Source organism: Protopterus annectens, chromosome 4.part0 (assembly GCF_019279795.1).
Source record: "Protopterus annectens isolate FY-2018-M chromosome 4.part0, PAN1.0, whole genome shotgun sequence".
Classification (NCBI taxonomy): Eukaryota; Metazoa; Chordata; order Ceratodontiformes; family Protopteridae; genus Protopterus; species Protopterus annectens.
Window position 1 is genome coordinate 1153679797 of NC_056733.1, and position 22151 is coordinate 1153701947.

General features: G+C 41.6%; 1 protein-coding gene across 1 annotated transcript in view; it reads right to left on the reverse strand.

Moving 5' to 3' along the window:
* The window catches only part of CPSF1 (cleavage and polyadenylation specific factor 1), a 2236766-nt gene that overhangs the window by 1582288 nt on the left and 632327 nt on the right, over positions 1–22151 (reverse strand). Inside the window, exon 12 of the mRNA XM_044069873.1 lies at positions 9231–9353. Coding sequence (XP_043925808.1) covers positions 9231–9353 — 123 coding nt within the window. The remainder of the gene's footprint in view (positions 1–9230; positions 9354–22151) is intronic.

Sequence of the window (22151 nt, forward strand, 5' to 3'; positions counted from 1 at the left end):
TACACAATATGTACAACCCAACCCACACAACCACCTCCAACTACAGAGGGAAGGAGGGAGGTAAATTGGACTGCAGCAATGTGGATCTTGAACATCTACATTTATGGTAGGTACAAAACTGTACTATGTTCTTCATCTCACATTGCTGCAGTCCTTACACTTGGGTAGAATCCCAAAGCAGAGGTAAGGGAGGATGGCTAACTATAAGGAAGCAGGAGCTGCCAAAATGCCCTGCAAAACCGCAGTGGCAAAACCAGCCCTGGACTTAGAGTAAAGTGGCAGGTGATAATGCCTAGAGAAAGTATGCACAGAACTCCAAGTAGCTGCCTCCAAAATATCCTTGGTTGCCACTCCTCAAAAAGCTGTTGAAGTGGCAGTAGCCCTAGTGGAATGAGGCCTAATCCCAGCTGGAACCTCCTTGCCATGATGGGAATAACAGAAAGCAATGCAAAACCCAATCCACTTAGAAATAGTTTGTTGTGACACAGGCTTGCCCTGAGAACTCAAAGCAAAAGAAACAAACAACTGCTGAGACTGCCTGAACCCTTTAGTTCTGTCCAAATAATAACGCAACTGCCTGTGTACATCCAAAGTGTGCAAAATCTTTTCCCCTTATTTTGGGGATTTGCATAAAAAGTAGGCAAATGAATAGTCTGGTTTAAAGCCACACTAGAAACCACCTTAGGCATAAAGGAAGGATTAGTACGTAATGATACCCTATCCTTATGGAAAATCAAGAAAGGCTCAACTGCCATAAGGGCCTGTAATTCAGAAACCCTTCTTGCAGAGGTAATGGCCAACAAAAAAGCAGTCTTCCATGATAAATATTTCAACTCAGCAGTAGCTGCAGACTCAAAAGGTTGTAGAGTGAGTTTCTCCAACACAAAATTGAGATCCCAAGCAGGAGTAGGAGCTCTTCGTGGGGGTCTTATATTCTTTGCCCCTCTAAGAAATTGCTTGAACAAAGGATGAGAAAACAATGGCGGGTCGCAATCATAGTGAGCTGAAATCGCTGCAGCATGAACTTTAATAGAAGAGAAAGACAAACCTTTGTCTAGTAACTCAGTAAGATATTGAAGAGCCACACACAAATTAGGCTCAGAAACATCAAAATCTTTGCTGCACTCCAAAATAAAAATCTCTTCCATTTATCAGCGTACACTTTCCTTGTACTAGGCCTTCTAGCTTCCAAAATAACATTCAAAACTTGCTGAGGAAGTGGAGGCCCATTATGGTTCAAAACAGAATATGCCAGGCTGTTAGGTGCAGAGAGTGAAGCTTGACATTGAGCAAATGGCTGCCCTCCTGTGACAACAGGTGTGGAATCGAAGGCAAAGGCCATGGAGGCTTCCGTACTAGACTTCTTAGTAATGGGTACCAGTGCTATCGAGGCCAATCTGGAGCTATTAAAATCATCCTTGGCTTGTCCTGTCTGACCTTCAGAAGTACCTTTGGGAGGAGAGGCAGAGGTGGAAAGGCATACACATGAAGATTGCTCCAATTGAAAGAAAGAGCATCCACTCTCCAAGCTGTGGGATGAAACCTTTTCGTGCAAAACTTTGGCAGCTGATGGTTTAGTGGAGAAGCGAACAGATCTATGTCTGGAGTTCCCCATGACACTGTCAATTTCTGAAATACATGAGGATCCAATTTCCACTCGTGGGGATCCATAATCCTTCTGCTCAACACATCTGCTAAGGAGTTCTGTGCTCCTGGCAGAAACCTTGCCTGAAGATTGAGCTGTAAACTGAGAGCAGTCTCCCACAAAATCATTGCTTGCCTGCATAGAGGATAAGAATGCGTTCCCCCTTGCTTGTTGATGTACCACATGACAGTTGTGTTGTCTGTTAGAATCAACACCTGTCCTGGAAGAAGGAATTCCTTGAAAGCTATTAATGCAAACTGGACTGCTAACATCTCCTTCATGTTGATATGTAGATGTTGTAGTCTGACAGGCCACTTGTTTTGTATCCACTTTCCATTTAGATGAGCTTCCCAAGCTTTGTCTGAGGCATCTGTCGTTAAAATCTGACTTGCCTCTGGCCGGGTCACAGAGAGTCCCTTGTTTAGGTGACATTCCTGAGCCCACCACAAAAATTCCTTCTGAATGCAAGGTATTATTTGAATGTCAGTGTCCAGATCCTGGCAGTGCTGTGTCCATACATTTTTGAGATACCATTGTAGCTTCCTCATATGCAGTTTGGCATTGGGAAGCACCAGAATACAAGATGCCATGAACCCTAAGGCTTGAAGGACTGTCCTTGCAGTCAGCCCGGACTGATGAGATAGTTGATGGAAGTAAAGGGATAGACTCTTTTGTTTGTCCGGGGTTAAAAAGGCCATCTGGGCTGCTGTATTCAGTCTCACACCCAGAAAGCACATGTCTTGAGAGGGTACTAGACTGGACTTTATTTCGTTCACAGAATACCCTAGGCATCTTAGCACTGCTATCACATATTCCAAATGATGAAGAAGCTCTTCCCTTCCTTTAGCCAGAATTAGGCAGTCGTCCAAATAAGGATAGATCTGTATACCTTTTAGTCTGAAGAAAGCTATCACTGGAGCCAGAACTTTCGTGAACACTCTGGGCGCAGTAGATAAGCCAAAGGGCAATGCAGAGAACTGATAGTGAGAAGTCCCAGCCCGAAAACGCAGATACTTTCTGCAACTGAGTCTGATAGGAACATGAAGGTAAGCCTCCTTGAGATCCAAAGTTACCATCCAATGATCTTTGCCCATCTGTCCTGGGTAATTAAACTCCAATTTTCCTTGAAAAGTGCCAACCTTCCTCCCAAAGGTGCTGCCAGACGAGCAGGCTCTGGCAGCTGAAAAGGTAGGTCATTGGGTCTGCTTACGAAAGGACTGACCCCTGCCCTCACCCGAAGCCTGTGCAGGAGAACTCCCTGTTCTAGGCCTGAAAGAGCCCTGAGCTCTGCCCTTACCACGTCTAGATCTACCCCTAGACTGGGAATCATAAGAAGGATACGTCCACCCCTTAGTAGGCCAATTTCTACTAAACTTTGGAGGCTGGACCTGCAAAAAATCTTTAACAGTCTGCATAGACTTAGCCTTGTCTTCCATTTTCTTTAAGACTGTCTCAACAGGAGGACCAAACAACACGTCAGATTGTAAAGGAGCATCTAAAATCCTTGTTTTAACATGTTCAGACAAATTCTGATCCCTCAGCCAGGCGTGCCTGCGAAGAACAGCCCCAGTGGCAGCCACCCTGGACGAGGCCTGTACAGCATCAAAACCACATTGCAAAGAATGCTTACCCACCTGTTCAGAAACATGTACTAAATCTTGCAACTCTTTACAATCAATACCTACTGCCAGAGCATCAACCTTAGACTTCAATTGTGAAAGGAGATAGTTTTGGTATTTCAACATGTGAAACTGGCAATTCAGAGCCCTCATAGCAAGAGTGGAAGAAGTATAAACTTTCTTTCCCCATCTATCCAAGGCCCTAGCCTCCTTGTCTGTAGGAACCGGATTCTTAACAACAGAAGCCTTAACACCCTTAGGCCCCTGGCTAACAGTTTCTGGGTCTGCCCTAGGACTCTTAAAAAGATACTTATGAACTTCAGGCACCCTGTAATACCTATCCAGCTTAACAGGAGCAGGAGGCAAAGAATCAGGATTAAGAGAAGCCTCTGTAAAAACATCTTCCACTACATCCAAAACAGGAGGTATAGCCAAAGGCCTACGCTGGGGTAAAACAGAAATTCCCTAAGCCGTTTCCTGGAATCAGAGAAGTCCTGACCCTCCCACTTAAAATGCTCCCTCATGGAATGAAGAGTTTCTGAAAAAGAAAAATCCTCAGGAGGAGTAGCAGAAGGAGTAGAATCATCCACATCAGAATCAGAATAAGGAGAGTACTCCTGCAAGTCTTCAGCCGAAGACTCTGAAACATCTGAAGCTTGCTCAAAACCCCCCAGCTCTGGCTCCACCCTAGGTCTCTTAGCAAGAGGGGGCATAGAACCCCTAATCAAAGTAATCAAATCTTCTGCCATTTTAAGCATATGCTTCTTGGGCATAGTACCTGAAGAGCTAGGGGTAACACCAACTGAAGCTAAACCTGGCCTGCCCCTGGGAGAAGCCTTAGAAACAGAAGGAGAGGGCCTAGCCACCTTAGGAAGGGAGGGGAGTATAGTAACCTGAGAAGCCCCCTCAGCCTGACTTGCCTCCAGAGAGGCCACATCTTGCAATAATAAGGTCTCACCCTGGGAACACAAAGAAACCTCCGGTGGAGCCACCGGCTCCACCGACACCTCTAAAGAACCGGCGTCCGGTACAGACGGTTCTTCTAGCCTAGGCTTAACTGCCTTGTCCTTGCGCTTCTTCGAGGAAGCGGGCGTCGGAGCATCCGACGGCATTTTATAATTGCACCGCTTCCCAAAGACTAACCTTGCACAATCCAACCTTCTCTTTATAGTGCGTTTATTAAATCTAGCACAAGAGCGACAGCTAACAACGTCGTGCTCAGGCCCTAAGCAAGGAATACACAAAGTATGATAATCTCTATGCGGTATCTGTTTCCCACAAGAAACGCAATTATTAACTTTTTCTGACATCCGTAAATGACTGAGGCAAGAAAAACTAAAATATTCCCCAACGGGGTACTTAGCCAACTTTGAACTCGGTCTGAAACTTCTAAATCGAAAAATCTCAGAACGCCAACCGGCACTTGCAATGCTGCTTCTGCATCGGACCATGCGGCAAAAAAGACTGAGGATATGACGTCGGTCATGCGCATTTGTACCCTGACGTCCTGACGTCAGTTAAATGCGCCCTGACCGACGTCAGCCTTATACTTTGATATTCGGGCCAACCGTGGACAGCGGACTACCCAAGTGTAAGGACTGCAGCAATGTGAGATGAAGAACATCTCCACCCCTTCAAGATCTCGTACAACCATACACCCCCACTAGAACACTCCATTCCAGTGACAAACTCCTAGTTAAAGCCATGAAAGCTAACAACTCAGCTGGAGAATCCTTATTCTCTAACATTATTCCTAAACTATGGAATAAACTATCCACTTCCATCACTTCCATCTGCACCATAGTACAATTTAAAAAAACTTCTATTTACTCACTTAGAAAAGTCCTGGCTTTGATTCCAAGATGGTGGTTGGCTAGTGTGCACCCTCTCCACAAAACTTCTCACCCCAGTGATATAATACATAGAAAATCCTACCTTTTTGCTTTATAGAGGGAGTAATCAACAATTACAACATATCAGCCTGTTTTTGGTGGAGTATCTTGAGCTTGCAAGAACTAAAATCAATATATTCTGCTTTAGTTTAACCAGCAGGTCCAGCCACGTGTACACGGTGGGCCAGAAATTTTTCAAAGCTTACTAATTAAATAAGGGAGTATAAAACAGCAAGGCAAATTAATTAGACGCGATGGAGACAAAAATAACGAAAGCTAAACTCTCTGCCATAGTATCTCCGGAGAAAGACATAACTTCTAAGAGACAGAAAATCAATAAACAGTTATCCGAACCTAACAAATCCAGCAACAAAGCCAAGGACGAAATTAACTTCCACATGGATGAACTTAAACAAGCTCTACAAACCATTCATTTGGCTATTCAAACCTTTTCTGAGCAACTAACTAAATTCGGGACCACAATTAATCAAACTGCTGACAGAGTAGATATCCCTGAACACAAAATCCAGTCTAATGACTTTCACAAGAGGAGCTTCGCACCAAAACGCTCTCCCTAAATGATCTACAACAAAAGTTGATTGATCTCGAAGCAAGGAGTTGCCGTAACAATATTTTGATCAGGGGGCTCCCTGAAAAATATGAGAACACAGTCCTACTAAATGTAACTAAGCAGATATTTGAAAAGCTGCTGCACTCGGAGGGTATCATTGCGGATATAGTAAATGAGAGAGCCCATTCCGCCCTTCACAAACGGCAAGACTCCACAGCCCCACGTCAAGTTTACACCAAACTATTAAATTACCAACATACTCAAAAAATTCTTTCTGCAGCTAAAAAATAAAAATCTTTCAGCTGGAATAATCATATCTAACCTTCTCGCAATACCTTCCACTTACAATAAAAGAAAACAGGCAAAAACTCTCTGTTTTGCACTGAACTAATAAAAAAGGGCGTGAAGTTCCAAATGCGCTACCCGAACACATTAACCTTCTATAACAAAGAATCCAGATATGCTGCCAGCTCACCTAAGGAGGCAAAAGATGATTTTATTAAAGCCTTCGGAAAATCACCAGATATGTAACACCAGTTAAGTATAGCAATCCACTTTTAAAGGGCAAGAGTCTATTTTTTCCGTACCAAAATACGCAATCCTCCTTCTTTATACTCCGGTTGACTCATGTTGTAGTTTTAAAACTGTTAAACCTTCATAATAACTTGGGTATTTATCTACCTTCTACCTATTAAAACAAACCTAGGAACAAATCTTATCACATATTGTTGTATATGGGGTCCATTTATCGCTACAATTTCCTGCTGCATCAGTACATGGGTTCCCCCACAGGATATTTCGACATCAGCATTGCGACCTAGATCAGAGGCATCTGTCAGTAATCAAGATTCCTTAGCCTCATGCAGATTGTCGGAAAATTTGCCTGACATCTTTCTTTAGCAGAGGACTTTGATTGTGATGATTAATCACTCAACAAGACGAACTCAACTCTTGAGTTTTCTTCATTGCCCCGACAGATCGGATGACATCTCTTTTGGCTGATTGAATGACAAGACTTGAACTTCCTCCCTATATACAGAAGGTGACAAGACTTGAACTTCCTCCCTATACACAGAAGGTGAATGAATAACTATTTACAATAACCTCAAATGCAGCTTTAACCACTTCTTTGACTTTTAAGTAGCCTAATTCACATCTCTTTCAAATGAATGACTAAACTCCAGAACGTCAACAAATACTATTAAATTGCATCTTAAACCCCATTTAATATGTACATTATAGTAAACGGTAGATGGTTTGATTAATTGAACTTCTGGATGAACGCTCATTTATAGCTGTGGCACGGATGTTTCTTTCAGAAAGTATGGCCTGCCTAATTAGAATAGATTAAAGCTGATTATGAACTACACTCATGTCCTAAACAGCAACACGATGATAAACATCGAGCTGTAGAACTTCTATATTTCCTTTTAGTCTGGTCATAGTTGATGTAGTGATAGGAGCAATTTTCTATACGCTATTGGTTTGAGTTACACTCAATATTACTTGCACAATCATTCATAAAGGATCACTATAAAATAATTTTCGTAAGAAAGTTCCTTAAACATGACAGACTCTTTAGTAAGTGGCCAAATAGCCCTCTTATCTTAGGTTTGATCATTCAAGAAAACAAAGTAAGATTTGGGGTTGATATCTGTACATAACATAACAATTGACTTAACTTATTTAAGATGTATTATTCTTCATTTCTGGCTATTATGTGTTCCATACGGATTCTAAACAATACTTAAATGAAAGGTCTATAGTGGCCTATACACTAGGACATATAGGAATATAGGTTTTCATTTAAGTTTATATCCCCAAGCCAATGTAGCTAGTGTAAATAGAACCTCATCTATTAAAGGAATACAAGGAAGTCAGTATTGATCTTACACAACATTACCTGATAAAAAAGCTGCCTACAATATGAGGAAAATATTATCAAATTAGCTTCCTTTGATCCAATGCACAATCTTTGACTAACAATCCCATTCAGAAAAATAGATAAATGTTTTTCTTTTCCTGCCTGAAGTAGTAGTTGGTAAGGAAAAGACAGAAATGAGTTCTTTAGCAATTCCTCCCTGTCCATAAAAAAGAAACAGAAGGCAAGATTGTTCTCACTATGTTCATATTTCCTGGGAAACGCCATGGAAAAAGACCAATCATTTCTAGGGATACTCATCCCAGAGCCAGGACTCCTATCCCAGTTGAGTGAATGACATTCACTGACCCTTTTCACTGAGGCTGATGACAGTGGTTCTTCCCTGGCCTGCCAAGGGTATCCCTCCAATGCAGAGGACTTGACTATCCTCCAGTCCATGGTTGCTGTAATGTGCTACACCAGAGGGACTGGGGAAAAAGATGAGTATGAAGAAGCAAGAGAAGCCACAGCAAAGCCACCCACCAATGGCTGAGGCATAACAGCAGCTGGCCTGACATACAAAAACTTGGTGATAACTATTTTTCTTGCTGACACGGAAAGGTAAAACAGTGAAGACCAACAGCCACTCCCATATGCTGAGAATGAGACTTCAAAAGCAAGTAGCAAATCATGAATGCGCCAGTAAAGAGTAGAGAACAAGTGATATGGATGTAAGTAAACCACCAACAGCACCCCACAAGTACAATATCCTGCCCAAAAACCCAAACCTGTAAAACCTGAAGGAAAATTCTGTCAAAAAACACACTTTTTAACCCAAAAAGTTCATGTAGGCATTTTCATACAAACTCCCTTAGAAATGCAATGAAGACAAAACAAAACAAATTATATATAATTTTACAAACTTTTTAAATATCCTTTACTGGAAGGTTTTCCTCAACAGGAACTTATCTGCCCAGCCTCAAAGGATCATAAGTTAGCCGAAAGCTCCACAAGGCCCACCAAGTACAGCACTTTAGCAGCAAAAAATCTGACTAATTTGTCATTGCAGCTGCCTTTATACAGGAGCTCTGCTCGAGCTCCTGACAGAGTGCATGTAAGGAAAGCTGGCCTATCACTGGGATAGCACCCAAATTAGTTAAGCTACTGCAACAGTTATCTAAATATTGAATATATGGAGATGTTACTGGCTTACTGATCTTTTTATGTTGGCTGCAGACATTAGCCCCTGTGTTAGGAAGGCACTAGCTGGTGCTGGGATGTCAGTAAAGCTCTGGATGTCAGATCAGCGTAATTTCAGTATGTCATGAACATTACTACAACAGTTATCCATATGAACAACATAATTTGTTCTATTAGTATACTACAATATTTATTTAGAAATGTTCTACTCTAGGTTTATAATAATGCAATCTTACAAATACTATAGTAAGACTTTTGTCATCCTTTACCTGTGGTATGGCTCACAAAGGTCCTAGAACTAGTCATCTACCTGGTTAACAAATGTTCCATGATTAAAATACATTTTAAAAATTATTAAAATATTTCACATAAGTTGCAGAAGAAGACCACCACAAAGATGATATTGCAATGGAAGTGTCACAACACATTTTCTACACTATACCTGCTTCTCGTGATCTCTGCTCACATTCATTGGTGCCTCCTGCAGCTTTTCTGTGTATTTGAGAAGCAATGAGTTCCCAAGACGAGAACCTAGGAAGAGATACCCTGGGTCCATTATGGTCATCTGAAGACAAAACAAAACAAATTATATATAATTTTACAAACTTTTTAAATATCCTTTAACTCAGACTTGATAAGATAAGAAAAAGAAATATAACAGCAGCAGATAAATTGATATGACTTTTCATCACTAAGAAACCAGCGGAGCTCTTCCATAAAAGATTTGTATACACACAATTAGACAAATATGTTCTAAGAAACATGTCAGGAAGTAACATGAAAATAATTAAAAAAGGAAGATGATTAGGTTTGCGAGTACTAAGTGAATGACTAAATAATCTCACTCTCTTGCTGAATACATACTGCACATAATCACCAAGTGGTTTCTAAACCATGCAGGAGAACGATTTCCGAAGATAAGGAAAATGACTGCAGCTTTACCAGTTTATACATGGTGAAAAATCAGAATCAACACAGGTAAAGTACTAGTAATTGCTTGATGGAGAAACTGCATGGCATGCATTTTAATCAATATGCAGCTAGTATGGACAAAGATGATGAAAAGAGCAATCGTCCATTTACAAAAAATGTTGTTATAGTTAACAAAAGTTAACCACGACTGCCCAGCTGGGGCTCAATTTTCAGCACTTCCCAACCTGCAGGCATCAGAAATCTGAACAATCACTCTTGAAAAGTAGGTAAATTCAGCACCCCTTCACAAAAAAATAAATAAATCTAGACAGCTAATTAGCATAAAATTTGCACATATACCCCCCCCCCCACTCCAGCTGGACTGTGGGAATACATCCAGTAAGAAACACAAGTTAAAAAAACGAGAAAGACAATGGTTCCAACCAACTTAAACACAGTACAAACTGCCCCACCTCCCTGTTCTACGAAACATATCAGTAACTACCTCATCACAAATATTCCATACTACTTTTTTTATCATTACTCTCTGTAACCTAACTAGTTAACACTCAGACTAAGAATGGTATACAGCTACACTCAGCATCCATCATAAATACATGCCAGTCTGTCACTCCAAGAGTAAAAAAAAAAAACATTTTACTTCAGTTTCCCCTTTCCTTAATAAAACAGTATACTCTTAATACATTTTGACATTTCTGTACAAATAACAGTTTATGTTTACCTCAAATACACATTATAAGGTACAACAAGGATGCTGTATGAACATGTCCAAAGATGCACATCACAAGCAATCAAAAGAAAAAAGAGAAAGAACAGGAAGTGTATGAAAAAATGTCTTAACATCATTGAACCCCAAATCAAGGTAAATAGCACCAATATATATATATATATATATATATATATATATATATATATATATATATATATATAACACACACACGTTTAGATATTACACATTACACATATATGTATTTCTATTTATTTGTTGTCGCACTTAAAATTCATGCACTCCAGAAAATGAATGAAATTCAATATATGCAAACAATCATCAGCTGGGTACAAACAATCATCAGCTGGGTACAAAAAGGTTTATGATTTCACACACACACCAAAATTCCAGCATTCAGAATTATGCAACTCCTCTGAAAATCATAACTGAACCACAACACAGCATAGACTTCCAGAAGTTAGCCAGTGTAGAAGATTTTTACTCTCTTGCTGTCACTTTGATGAACAATCCACATACCATTTAAGTTGTAGATGATTAAAACATCATATATACAAAAGTTTCCTACTTAAATGATTACACAGTCTATATAATTTGTCAGTTCCGTAAGATCAAAATGAGTTGGCTTCTTCATGTCACTGCTAAAAATGCTGAAACCATTGTCAGATGATGCCTGTGTAAAAGTTGTACAGTTCTGTGCTGGATGCCATACTGCACAAGTAATAGAAGATTAAAATTGGAAACAGTGTATATTTGGTAGTACTAAAAGACAAATGCTGTATAAACTAGTCCTGTGTGTTTGTGTGTTAGGGAATTTTGCCCTCAAATTTAATCATAAGCTTTCTTAGATTAACTGATTTTTTTTTTTTTTTTGCAAAGTTAGACCTGTTTAGCCATGAAAGTATTGCATACAGGGGATATGGGAGGGGACCTGGACTGCAATAGTGACTATGCTCAAACTACCACCACCACGGTAAACTGTCTACAAAATTCTAATATGTTGTCAGCGTGGCTCTCTGTTGCAGTCATAACTTTAAGGAAACTGCCAATGCTAATCCTCTAGAAAGGACTGGTGATCTGACTACTCTGAAGAGGGCTGCAGTTATGCCTGTCAATCCATCAGATGCAAAGTGAGCACTAGCTCACATGACAAAGTCCAAGCTGCAATGTTTAGCAAAAAGATGAGCCAAAGACTGTGCAACTACCTCAAAAATGTCCTGGGCACTAGCTCTTTCAGAGAAGTCATAGTGGTAGGTGTAGCATCGGTAGTGTGTTTGTTCTACCCTTTCACTGCAGAGGCCTGCCATGAGCTTTCTGAAGAAAAGAATATAATACAGTTGGCTATCTGTTTAGAAATACTCTGCTTTAACACAGGGAATCCTTTGTCATCAGCAAAGGCTAAGAGCAAAAAATTCTTAGTTCTGTTAAGGTAATATCTCAGCTACCTGTGACCAGTCAATGAATGCAAACCCCTTTTCCCTTTGTTCTAATAAGCAGGGAAAGACAGGTAAGCTGGAAACAGTGGTTCAAGGTCACTTCAGTAACAACTCTGGGCATGAAGTAAGGACTGGGTGTGTAGGGTCACCCTGTCTTTGTAAAATATCAGAAAGGTTCCTTGAACATTAAAACTTGAAGCTATGACTCATTGTGATGACAAGGTTTAGATCCCTGGAGCGTGTGGCTCTGAGAGATTGGGATTTCTTTAAGGGTAGCATGTCCAACAGCTCTGGGTTTGACATGGCCTTGTATGTTAAGCAGAGATCGCCTCGGAGTAGACGATATGCGACAAGAGTATAGCTGGAGTTTTTTAAGGCGGTCAGCATAGGGCATCTGCTTTAGGCCTGTGATTCTTTTAGTGAGGTATTTCTGCAGCCTTTCCAGTTGTTGCAGATGTCTTGAGAGGTACATACCAAATGGGCATTGTATTCTATAATGGGTCTAATGAGGGATGAGTACAGTGGGACACTGACCTCCTTTTTTCTGGATGAAAAGCCCTTAGTTATGAGGTGTGCCACACAGAAGGATTTCCTGACTGTTGTGGCGATGTGGTTACTGAAGGTGAGAACACTGTCCACCTGTGTCCCTTAGTCTCTTATCACACTTTTGGTGTTTAGTGTACTGCCACCTGTGTGGTAATTCACGGGTACATGTTTTCCCCAAAGAGAATAACTATACATTTCTTGGCATTGAGCTTGAGCCCATGGCTCTGGTACCAAGCATCTGTTTCTGTAAGGCCCTTTTGTAGAGTATCCACATCATTTGGGGATTCAATAATGGCTCCCAGTTTGCAGTCATCTGCGAACTTTGTTAGCCAGAGTCCCTTAGTGTTGGCCTGTACTTCAAAGAAGTAGATGCCAAACAAGAGAGATCCCAGGACTGAACCCTGAGGTACTCCACTTGTCTAGAGCTGGATTTGGAGTCAGCTACTTTTACAGTGTGGGTTCTGTCAGTAAGCCAGCTGGCAACCCATCGAGTGACGTAGGGATTAATGCCCAGCTTAGTAAGATTATCTATGATTCCAGAGTGGATGATGGTGTCAAAGGCCATGGCGAGGTCCAGATAGGCTGTGTGGACTACCTTACCCTCGTCCACAGCTCTGGAGACTGATTCGAAGAAGTCAATCAAGTTCAGAAGACAAGATCTGCCCTTCACGAACCAAAACTGGGTGGGGTCCAGTGTTTTAAGGTTGCCAATGTCTTTGTTTATAAGTTCCATGATAATACGTTCCATGGCCTTGCAGATCAGGCTCATCAGACTGATGGAGCAGTAGTTACCGGGATCCAAGGTGGATCCCCCCTTGTGGAGTGGGATAACTGTAGCTGTGCACCACTCAGTGGGCATGAAGCCTGAGGTGAGGGTATGATTAAACATGACACTTAGGTGAGGTGCTAGTTCATTTTGTAGTTCATGTAGTACACTGCCCGGGATGTTATCTGGTCCCATGGATGCTGTATTCTTAGCTTTGGAGAGAGCGTTTTTTATCTGTGTGGCCGTTATTACCAGAATTTGGCAATTTTCCAGTATTGAGATGGGCCATTTAGGGGGTGAGAGGGGGGTGAAGTTGGCACTGAATCGATCTGCCAGAATGTTGGCAATATCCTTGGGATCAGTATATTTAATGCCATTCTGTTGTAGCTCAGAGCAGATCTGAGCATTGCCATTTAGATTCTTGACATAGTTATAGAATGCCTTGTGGTTGGTCTTTGGAATCTTTGGCAATTTTATTTTAGTAACTAGCTTTGGAGGATTTTATGAGGGATCTCAGCTTCTTACTGAGGCTGGTAAGGGAGTTTATTGCATCCTGGGATTTTCCTCTTTTCTGCAACAGTTTCTTCCTTTTGTTGTAAAGTTTGTTTATGGCAGGGGACCACCAGATAGGCTTCCTTTTTTTTGGAGGACAGCATCTTGGTTCTATTTGGGATGGCATGATTCATGCATGAGTGGATGTGCTTGTACAGTGCCTTAGTGTAGGACTCAGCAGTCGAACTTTCAGTTCCCGTCTGCATGGGTGTCATGAAGTTTGCAACTTCTGACTTGAGTCGCATGAAGTTGGCTTTGGAAAAGTTATTTTATGGAGGTTTCCTTACTGGGGGTGGGGGTGGGATGTGGATGTTAAGGGTGATTAGCTTTTAATATTTTCAATAGCAAACAGTATACATCACTTATCTATCCAGTCACTGTCAGTCAAACATTACATAGCTCATTCAACAAATAGTTTTTCTTGGTAGATTAATACGAAGGATGCCTTTCAAAAAATTTTTCTTCAGAGTAGATTTCAGATCCATATAGAGAAAAGACCATCTTAGAAGGATAATTGCTCTGAAATGTGAGTACAGGAGAAAGATTTGTTTTAGGCCTACAAGACCTTACCTTTTTCCAGCAAGGTTTTGAAAAGCTCTGCAGCCACAGAAACAAAACACAGTCCAGAAATTTAGCCTTGACATTCTCAAAGGCTGATGTCTAAGCCACGAAAACTTATGAAGAACCAAACAGTAGCTGGAACCCTAGAAGTGGCATCTGCAACATCATAACTACACTTACTAAAATGTCTTGCCACTTGGGAGGTAGATTTAAGTATGGACAGTGCAGAAGACTTGGCTTCTGAATCAAAGACAGCACATTACCCGAGCTACAAAGAACAGTCAAGATGTACCTAACAGAATACATAGAGTCATAGCTCCAAAAAACTAAATTGGAAGAAACATAAACTTTTTGTCATAAATCAATGGTTCTACTCTCTGTAGGAAAAACATTAGATGAAAGGAGCTTAGGAGGCTTTTTGGTGGAAAGAGTAATAGCAGAAAGGTCTGAAACAAGATTCTTACATAACAACTTGACTGAATCTAGCACCTTACAAAATCTTTAGGAGCTGGAGGCTGAGATTCAGAATTAAGAGAAGCAGTGGAAATGTATCCAACAAGGCTAATACATGAGAAATGGTTGAAAGTTTAGGCAAACCCACTTTCTGCAGAGCATACCACCTCTTCTCAATATTGGACAACTGAGAACCTTCCCACAGAAAATGCTGCATCATCTTGACAATGAAGTTCCCAAAGGAAAACTCCTCCATAAGGGAATCACTCTTTTTATCTGAAATCCCTTACTTAACTACAGTATTGGTACTCAGATTTTTACCTTGCTCATTCAATTGTCATTTATATCCTATGGTACTCAACTGTGACCCTTGCACTGTATGTACTGATCATGTCAATCTATTGTATTGTATGTACTGTTGGTATTTTATTGTGGAGCTTTTCTCCCCAGGCCTCCACTGAAAATAGGCTCACTACAGCCGAGTGGACCATTCCGGTAAACAAATGCAAATAAAGAAAGAAAGAATCTTCTTCATCTGAAGCATATGTAACAGGAGAATAAATTTGAGAAGAATAGCCAAAACAATCATGTTCTTCTTAATTCCCATGCCTTTAATGAAAGCTAAAAAAAGGGGAGAGGCAGCAACAGCAGGAAAATAACAAGGCAGATTGAGAGACATAACCCTGAGCATGTCCTTCGAGCAAAGTTGTCAAAAGGGAAGAAAAAGCATTTCCTTCAATCTTCCAGAAGCAGGATGAAGAGACACCATACAATGCATCACACCATGTGTGTCAGAAGGTTGGTGGGCTGTGGCACCAGTACAGGTTTCTTCCTTGCCAGCTACAACAGGTGGCAGGACCAATGCTGGCTACATTAGAAAGAAGCAACTGGTAGTATTTTTAGCCTCTCCACTTTAGTCTTCTCAAAGACCCTGGGGTGCAAGGAAACTGGAGGAAAAGATAAACCATTCCCCAGCTCAGGGACAACGCATTTACTGCCCAAACACATTTACAATACACTCTTCAGCAGAACTTTATCATCTCTTTCTTGAGTGAAGAAGTAAAGAGAAAGAAGTCTGTCTCTCATAAACCTCATTTGCTGGTAATGTATAGGAATGTTCCTCAATGTAGCATCCATTCATGTTCTTCCACAAGAGGTCTTGCTCAACTGATCTGTCATAACGTTTTACTGTGTAATGTCCTGTCAAGAATAACTTCTAAGGCAAGGCCTGGCCCCAGGTCTCCACAGGCAACCTGCAGAGGTGACAGGAGCAAGTCTCTCCCCATTTGTTCATGTACTGCAACACTGTGGTATTGTCTGCAACTACCTTTGTAGTCCCCAGGAAGCTCACAGTCTTTCTCTAGCCATTATAACATGAATAACTATTAAAGTTTCTTTTGCATTTGTGTGGAATTCTGTCCTGAGATTTCCATGTGCCCTGCACCTTTTGATCTAAGGTGTGAGCACACCAAGCCTTGTCTGATGCATCTGCGATTAGAATCTGGAGAGGAGGTGGATGTCTGAAGGGCATCCTCTCCTTTCTTTAAATTTGATTCACCCACCAGCCATGGTTCCTCTTCAAAAACAGTAGGATATGTTTCGCTAAGGTTTCTGACCACTGGTCTCAGGTGTTTCTTAGAAACTGGAGCAGTTTTCCCATGTGCAATCTGGCCAAAAAAAAAAAAAAAACATGACAGTCAAGGCCATGGGGCCTACAATCTTCAGGGTCTGTAAGGCAGTATGTTTTAATATGTCTGCCATGTTGTTGATGAAGACAGTCAGAGCCTCAACCTTTGCTACTAGAAGGGCCAAGCAGGTATTGGGATCCAGTAGTGTTTCCAAGAATATCATGTTTTGAGCTGGGGTCAGATTAGAGTTCAGATAACAGTGAAATTTAAGCAGTTCCAGCAATTGCAGTGTATACTGTAGGCACCTCTGCATTTCCTCTGGATATTGAGCCTAGATCAGGCATTCATCCATGAAGGAGTAACTGTAAATGCCTTTGGTTCTCCACTATGCTATCACTGGAGCTAGGCATATGTTTAATACTCTTGCCATAGAAGCTAAACCAAAGGGCAAGGATGTAAAAAAACTGGTAATAAAGGCTCAGTGCAATACATCTCTCATATTGCTTGTGTTCACTGAAAATTGGTACTCGAAAGTAGGCATCCCTGAGGTCCAGTGTAACCAGAAATGCTTGATAGCTCAAAGTTGCAGCAATAACTGCAAGGTCAACATTTTAAGTTTAGGGATTTTTCAGAAATCTGTTTAGTTCTGACAGATCCAGAAGTGGCCTCCAGGGACCATCATCTCTCAGCATTAGAAACAGCCTGGAATGGTACCATATTTCCTTTCTGACCTACAGGTACCTTTGACCAAAATTTCAATTACAATAGGTGCTCCTGATCATTGCGTACTGATGAATTTCATTGTTTTGGGTCTTGGTTATGCAATGGAATTTGCAATTACTGAAAACCAAAGTTTGGCACAAAAATGTACAGGTGTACAAGGAAATGCACGATAACAGTAGATGTTTGAATAATCAATGCTGCAGCAGTCTTGGCTATATGGGTTATATCCTGCCAAGGATATAACTGCCAGACAGCTTTCAAAGCTTCAGGGCACCTTCCAAATGCCCAAACTGCCTGGCAGCTTCAGCTGAGTTGAATAAAAGAAAAGCTTGGGCACCAAGTCCATAAGATCTTTCCTGTTAATATACTGAGGGATGGTGAGCCCTGAAAGAACAGGGTGAGGAAGAACAAAAATAAATAAATAACTACAACCCAGCATAAACAACACACCAAAAAACAAGTGGGATGGAGGGTGGGAGCGTCAATTGCAGCAGTGAACATTTGAACATCTACTGTTGTGGTAAGTTTACTTACAACTGTACTATGTAATCACATTGATATCTCCTGCAGTAGGTTTAGTTATATGATTAGATTACCCTAGCTTGCAACATTTCAGAGGTTTAGAGATAAAAGTCCAGGATCCCTCAGAGAACTTACATTGTAAAGCATGACCTAGATGTAGAAAAGGTATCAAGCTTATACTGCTTTGTAAAAGTATGTACAGAGGACCAAGTTACCACTTCTAGAATACTTCTAAAATCCAACCCTTTCCACAAAACCATAGATGTAGCCAAGACCCTGGTAGAGTGGGCCTTGACTTTGACTGGAAATTGTTTAGTTGTGGGGAGTATAAAGTACAGCTGTGTACACTTACCATAAATGTAGAAGTTCAAGTGTATTCACTGTTGCAGTCATTACATTTGGGTTATCTGCTTGCAGGTAGTCCTCAGTCGGCCTGATTAACAAAGTCTTGGATCCTGCGTCGGGTTGCTGTTCCTTCTTCCATGACGTCAGGGGTATAAAACATGCAGCCGATGCCATTACATCAGTTTTTCTTGCCCCAGATGTCAGGTGCCCCCCTAATGGGAAACAAATATAAAAGTACAATGATATACCTACAACAAAAAAGCAAATACACCAAAAAGCTTTTAAGCATAGTAAAGGAAAGTAGAGGTATAACCAAAAGAAGTTAAGGGGCTGGAGGGAGGGTAACCAGGACTGCAACACTGAATACACAAGAACATCTACATTTATGGTAAGTGCACACAACTGTACTATGTTCTTCGTGTTTCACTGTTGCAGTCATTACTTTTGGGTAGATTCCCAAAGCTATGTCTGGGAGGAGGAATTTAAAATAGCATTAGGACCAGCTATAAGCCCCTGTAAGACTGCAGTGGCAAAGCCAGTTCTGGATTTAGAGAAAATTGACAAATAGTAATGCTTGGTGAAAGTGTGTACAGAACTACAGGTAGCAGCTTCTATGATGTCCCTGGTAGGGACGCCTCTGAGAAAGGCTGTAGAGATAGATGCAGCCCTGGTGGAGTAAGGTCTGACCCCCTGGGGGATAGGTTTTCCATGGTGCTTATAGCAGAAATGAATGCAATGGCCTATCCATTTAGAAATGGTTTGCTTTGAAATAGCCTTCCCCTTTGCCCCTGCAGCAAATGCCACCAGCAGTTGTTCAGATTTCCTTTGCGGTTTAGTCCTGTCCAAGTAGAATCTAAGTTGTCTGTGCACATCTAAGGAATGCAGTATCCGTTCCCCTTTGTTCTGTGGATTGGGAAAAAAGGTTGGCAAATGAATAGACTGATTAAGAGCCACACTGGATACCACCTTGGGCATGAAGGATGGATTGGTTCTGAGGGACACCCTGTCCACATGAAAGATAATGAAATGTTCCACTGCCATAAGGGCCTGTAATATAGATACCCTTCTAGCTGAAGTGATTGCTAAAAGGAAAGCTGTTTTCCAAGAAAGAAATTTTAAGTCAACAGTATCAGCTGGCTCGAAAGGAGGTAGAGTGAGTTTCTCCAAAACAAAGTTAAGGTCCCAGGCTGGGGTTGGAGCTCTCCTGGGTGGTCTCAAATTGTTGGCCCCTCTGAAAAACTGCTTGAGCAGTGGATGAGAGAAGAGGGGAGGTTCTGTGTTATAATGAGCTGAAATGGCTGAGGTGTGGATTTTAATGGAGGAAAAAGACAGGCCCTTGTGAAGCATCTCAGTTAAGTATTGTAAAATCTAAGGTAAATTGGGCGCTGCCTTGAGACTGGTTCCAGGCACAGAATCTATTCTATTTTTCAGCATAAGATTTTCTAGTACTAGGCCTCCTTGCCTCTAAAATGATATCCATCACAGGTTTACTGAGGGTTCGTAAAGGAGAGATTAGATAATTAGCCAGGCTGCAAGGTTCAGTGTTAGAAGCTGAGGGTACAGAATCTGGTTCTCCTGCTGAGACAACAGGGAAGGAGTCGTCTGAGGCAGGTGCCATGGAGAAACCCGTATCACACTGCGTAGAAGGGGGTACCAGTGTTGGCGTGCCCAGTCTGGAGCAATCAAAATCATCCTTGGTTTGTCCCGTTTGATTTTCAGTAGTATTTTGGAGAGCAGAGGCAGAGGGGGGAAGGCATAGACTGATAGATTTTTCCAGCTGAAGGACAGAGCATTCACTTTCCAAGCCTGTTTGTGGGGAGTCCTTGTGCAAAATTTGTCCAATTGGTAGTTCTGGGGAGAGGCAAATAGGTCTATATCTGGGCTCCCCCATTTGCTTGTCAACATGTTGAAAATCCTTGGTTCCAGTTTCCAGTCATGTGGGTCCATCTGCCAGTGTATTTAATTTTCCTGGCAGGAATTGAGCTTGTAGGTGCACTTGGTAGCTCAAGGCTGTGTTCCACAATGCCATGGCTAGTCTGCAGAGGGGGTAAGAATGTGTACCCCCTGGTTGTTTATGTACCACATAACAGTGGTGTTGTCTGTCTTTACCATTAGTTGTCCTGGAAGAACGTGGTCCTTGAAGGCTGTCAGAGCATTCTGTACAGTTAACATTCCTTTTTGATTGATATGCAGGTGCATTTGACTTGGGTTCCATCTGTCCTGAATGTACTTCCCTGCCAGGTGAGCTCCCCATACCATAGTCTGATGTGTCTGCTGTTAGGGTTTGGGCGGCAGGGGGTGGTGTGAAAGGTAGTCCCTTGTTTTGATGGCAAGCCTCTGCCCACCAAAGGAACTCTAGGCGTAGGCAAGGTATGATAGGAATCACTGCTTCTAGATCGTGGGAATATTGACTCCATAGGCTTTTTAGACAACACTGTAATTTCCTCATACGCAGTCTTGTATATGGAATTAGAAGAATGCAGGAGGCCATGAACCCCAAGGCTTGCAGTATTTGTCTTGGAGATAGCAGGGTTTTTGTGGCCACTTGTTTGAAGTAGGTTGTCAAATGAGTTTGTTTCTCTGGCGTGAGATAAGCCATCTGGGAAGTTGTATTTAAGCTTGCTCCCAGGAATATAATTTGTTGATAAGGTACCAGGTGAGATTTCTGTTCATTTATGGTGTACCTCAGACAGATTATAACCCTTTGTACAAAGGCCAGATGATTCAAAAGTATGTCCTGGCTTTCTGCTTGAGTTGGACAATCGTCCAGGTATGGGTATATTTGAATATTTCTTTGCCTGCAAAATGAAATAACTGTAGCTAGGCACTTTGTGAATACCCTGGGTGCAGTAGATAAGCCAAAGGGCAATGCAGAAAACTGATAAGTGTGTGTAGCCTGCTTTGAAGCAAAGGTATCTTCTGCAAGATTCCCTGATTGGGATGTGCAGGTATGCTTCTTTTAAATCTAGTGTGGCCAACCAGGCGTCTTTGCTTAGCATAGGAAGCAACTGGTGAAGAGTCAGCATCTTGACTTTTGGAATCTCCAAAAAGGTGTTTAGAGTAGAAGGGTCCAGGATAGGACGCCATGAATTGTCTTTTCTGGGTACCAGGAAAAGATTTGAGTAGAAACCTTGTCCCTTTTCCTCTTCTGATAACAACTGAATAGCCCCCATGCTTAAGAGAGAAAGTACTTGTTTTTGGGCATCTGCCCACTGATTTGGGGGTAGGTCAGGCCACCCGTTTGATGTTGGCAACATGTGGAAGTGAAATCTGTATCCCTGGGACACTATTTAAAACCCATTTGTTCTGGGTAATGAGCTCCCAGTTCTTTGCATGAAGAGCAATCTTTCTCCCCAAAGGGGCAGTCAGTTGATAAGTACTTGGAAATTTTAAAAGGAAGTCAATGAGACAGTTTACCATGGGGGGGGGGTCTTAGTACTCAAAGATTTGGAAGTGGAGGCCCCCCACTGCTTAGTCCTGTGTGTCCCCCGAGACTGAAAGTTGGGGCTTCTGCTGTGTCTGAGTTTGGATTGAGAAGATATGGAAGGGGCTGGAAAGGACCAATTTTTAGAGGGCCAGTGCCTACTAAATCTAGGAGGCTGAACTTGTAAGAAATCTTTAACAGTTTGCATAGATTTAGCTTTATCTTCCATCTTTTTAAGAACTTCCTCAGCCTTGTTGCCAAACAGACGGTCCTGATTTAAGGGAGCATCCAACAGTTTAGCTTTAACATGATCAGGTAAAGATTGCTCCTTAAGCCAAGCATGCCTTCTGAGCACAGACCCAAGTAACAGCAGCCCTGCAAGCGGCCTCTAATGAATCAAAACCACATTGCAAAGTAGGTTTTCCAACCTGCTCAGCAGAATGTATTAAATCCTGTAATTCTTTATTTTCCACACAATCAGGAATCAACATCGTTTTCTGTTTAAGCAATCCAATAACATATTGCTGATACATTAACATATGAAACTGGCAGTTTAAAGCCCTAATGGCCAAGGTGGCAGAAGTGTAAACCTTCTTACCCCATCTATCCAGCGCCCTGGAGTCTCTATCAGAAGGGGTAGGATTTTTAGCAGTATAAGCCTTAATGCACTTGGGCCCCTGAGAAATAGTCTCTGGAGCCACAATAGGATTTTTAAAAAGGAACTTGTATGACTCAGGGACTCTGTAG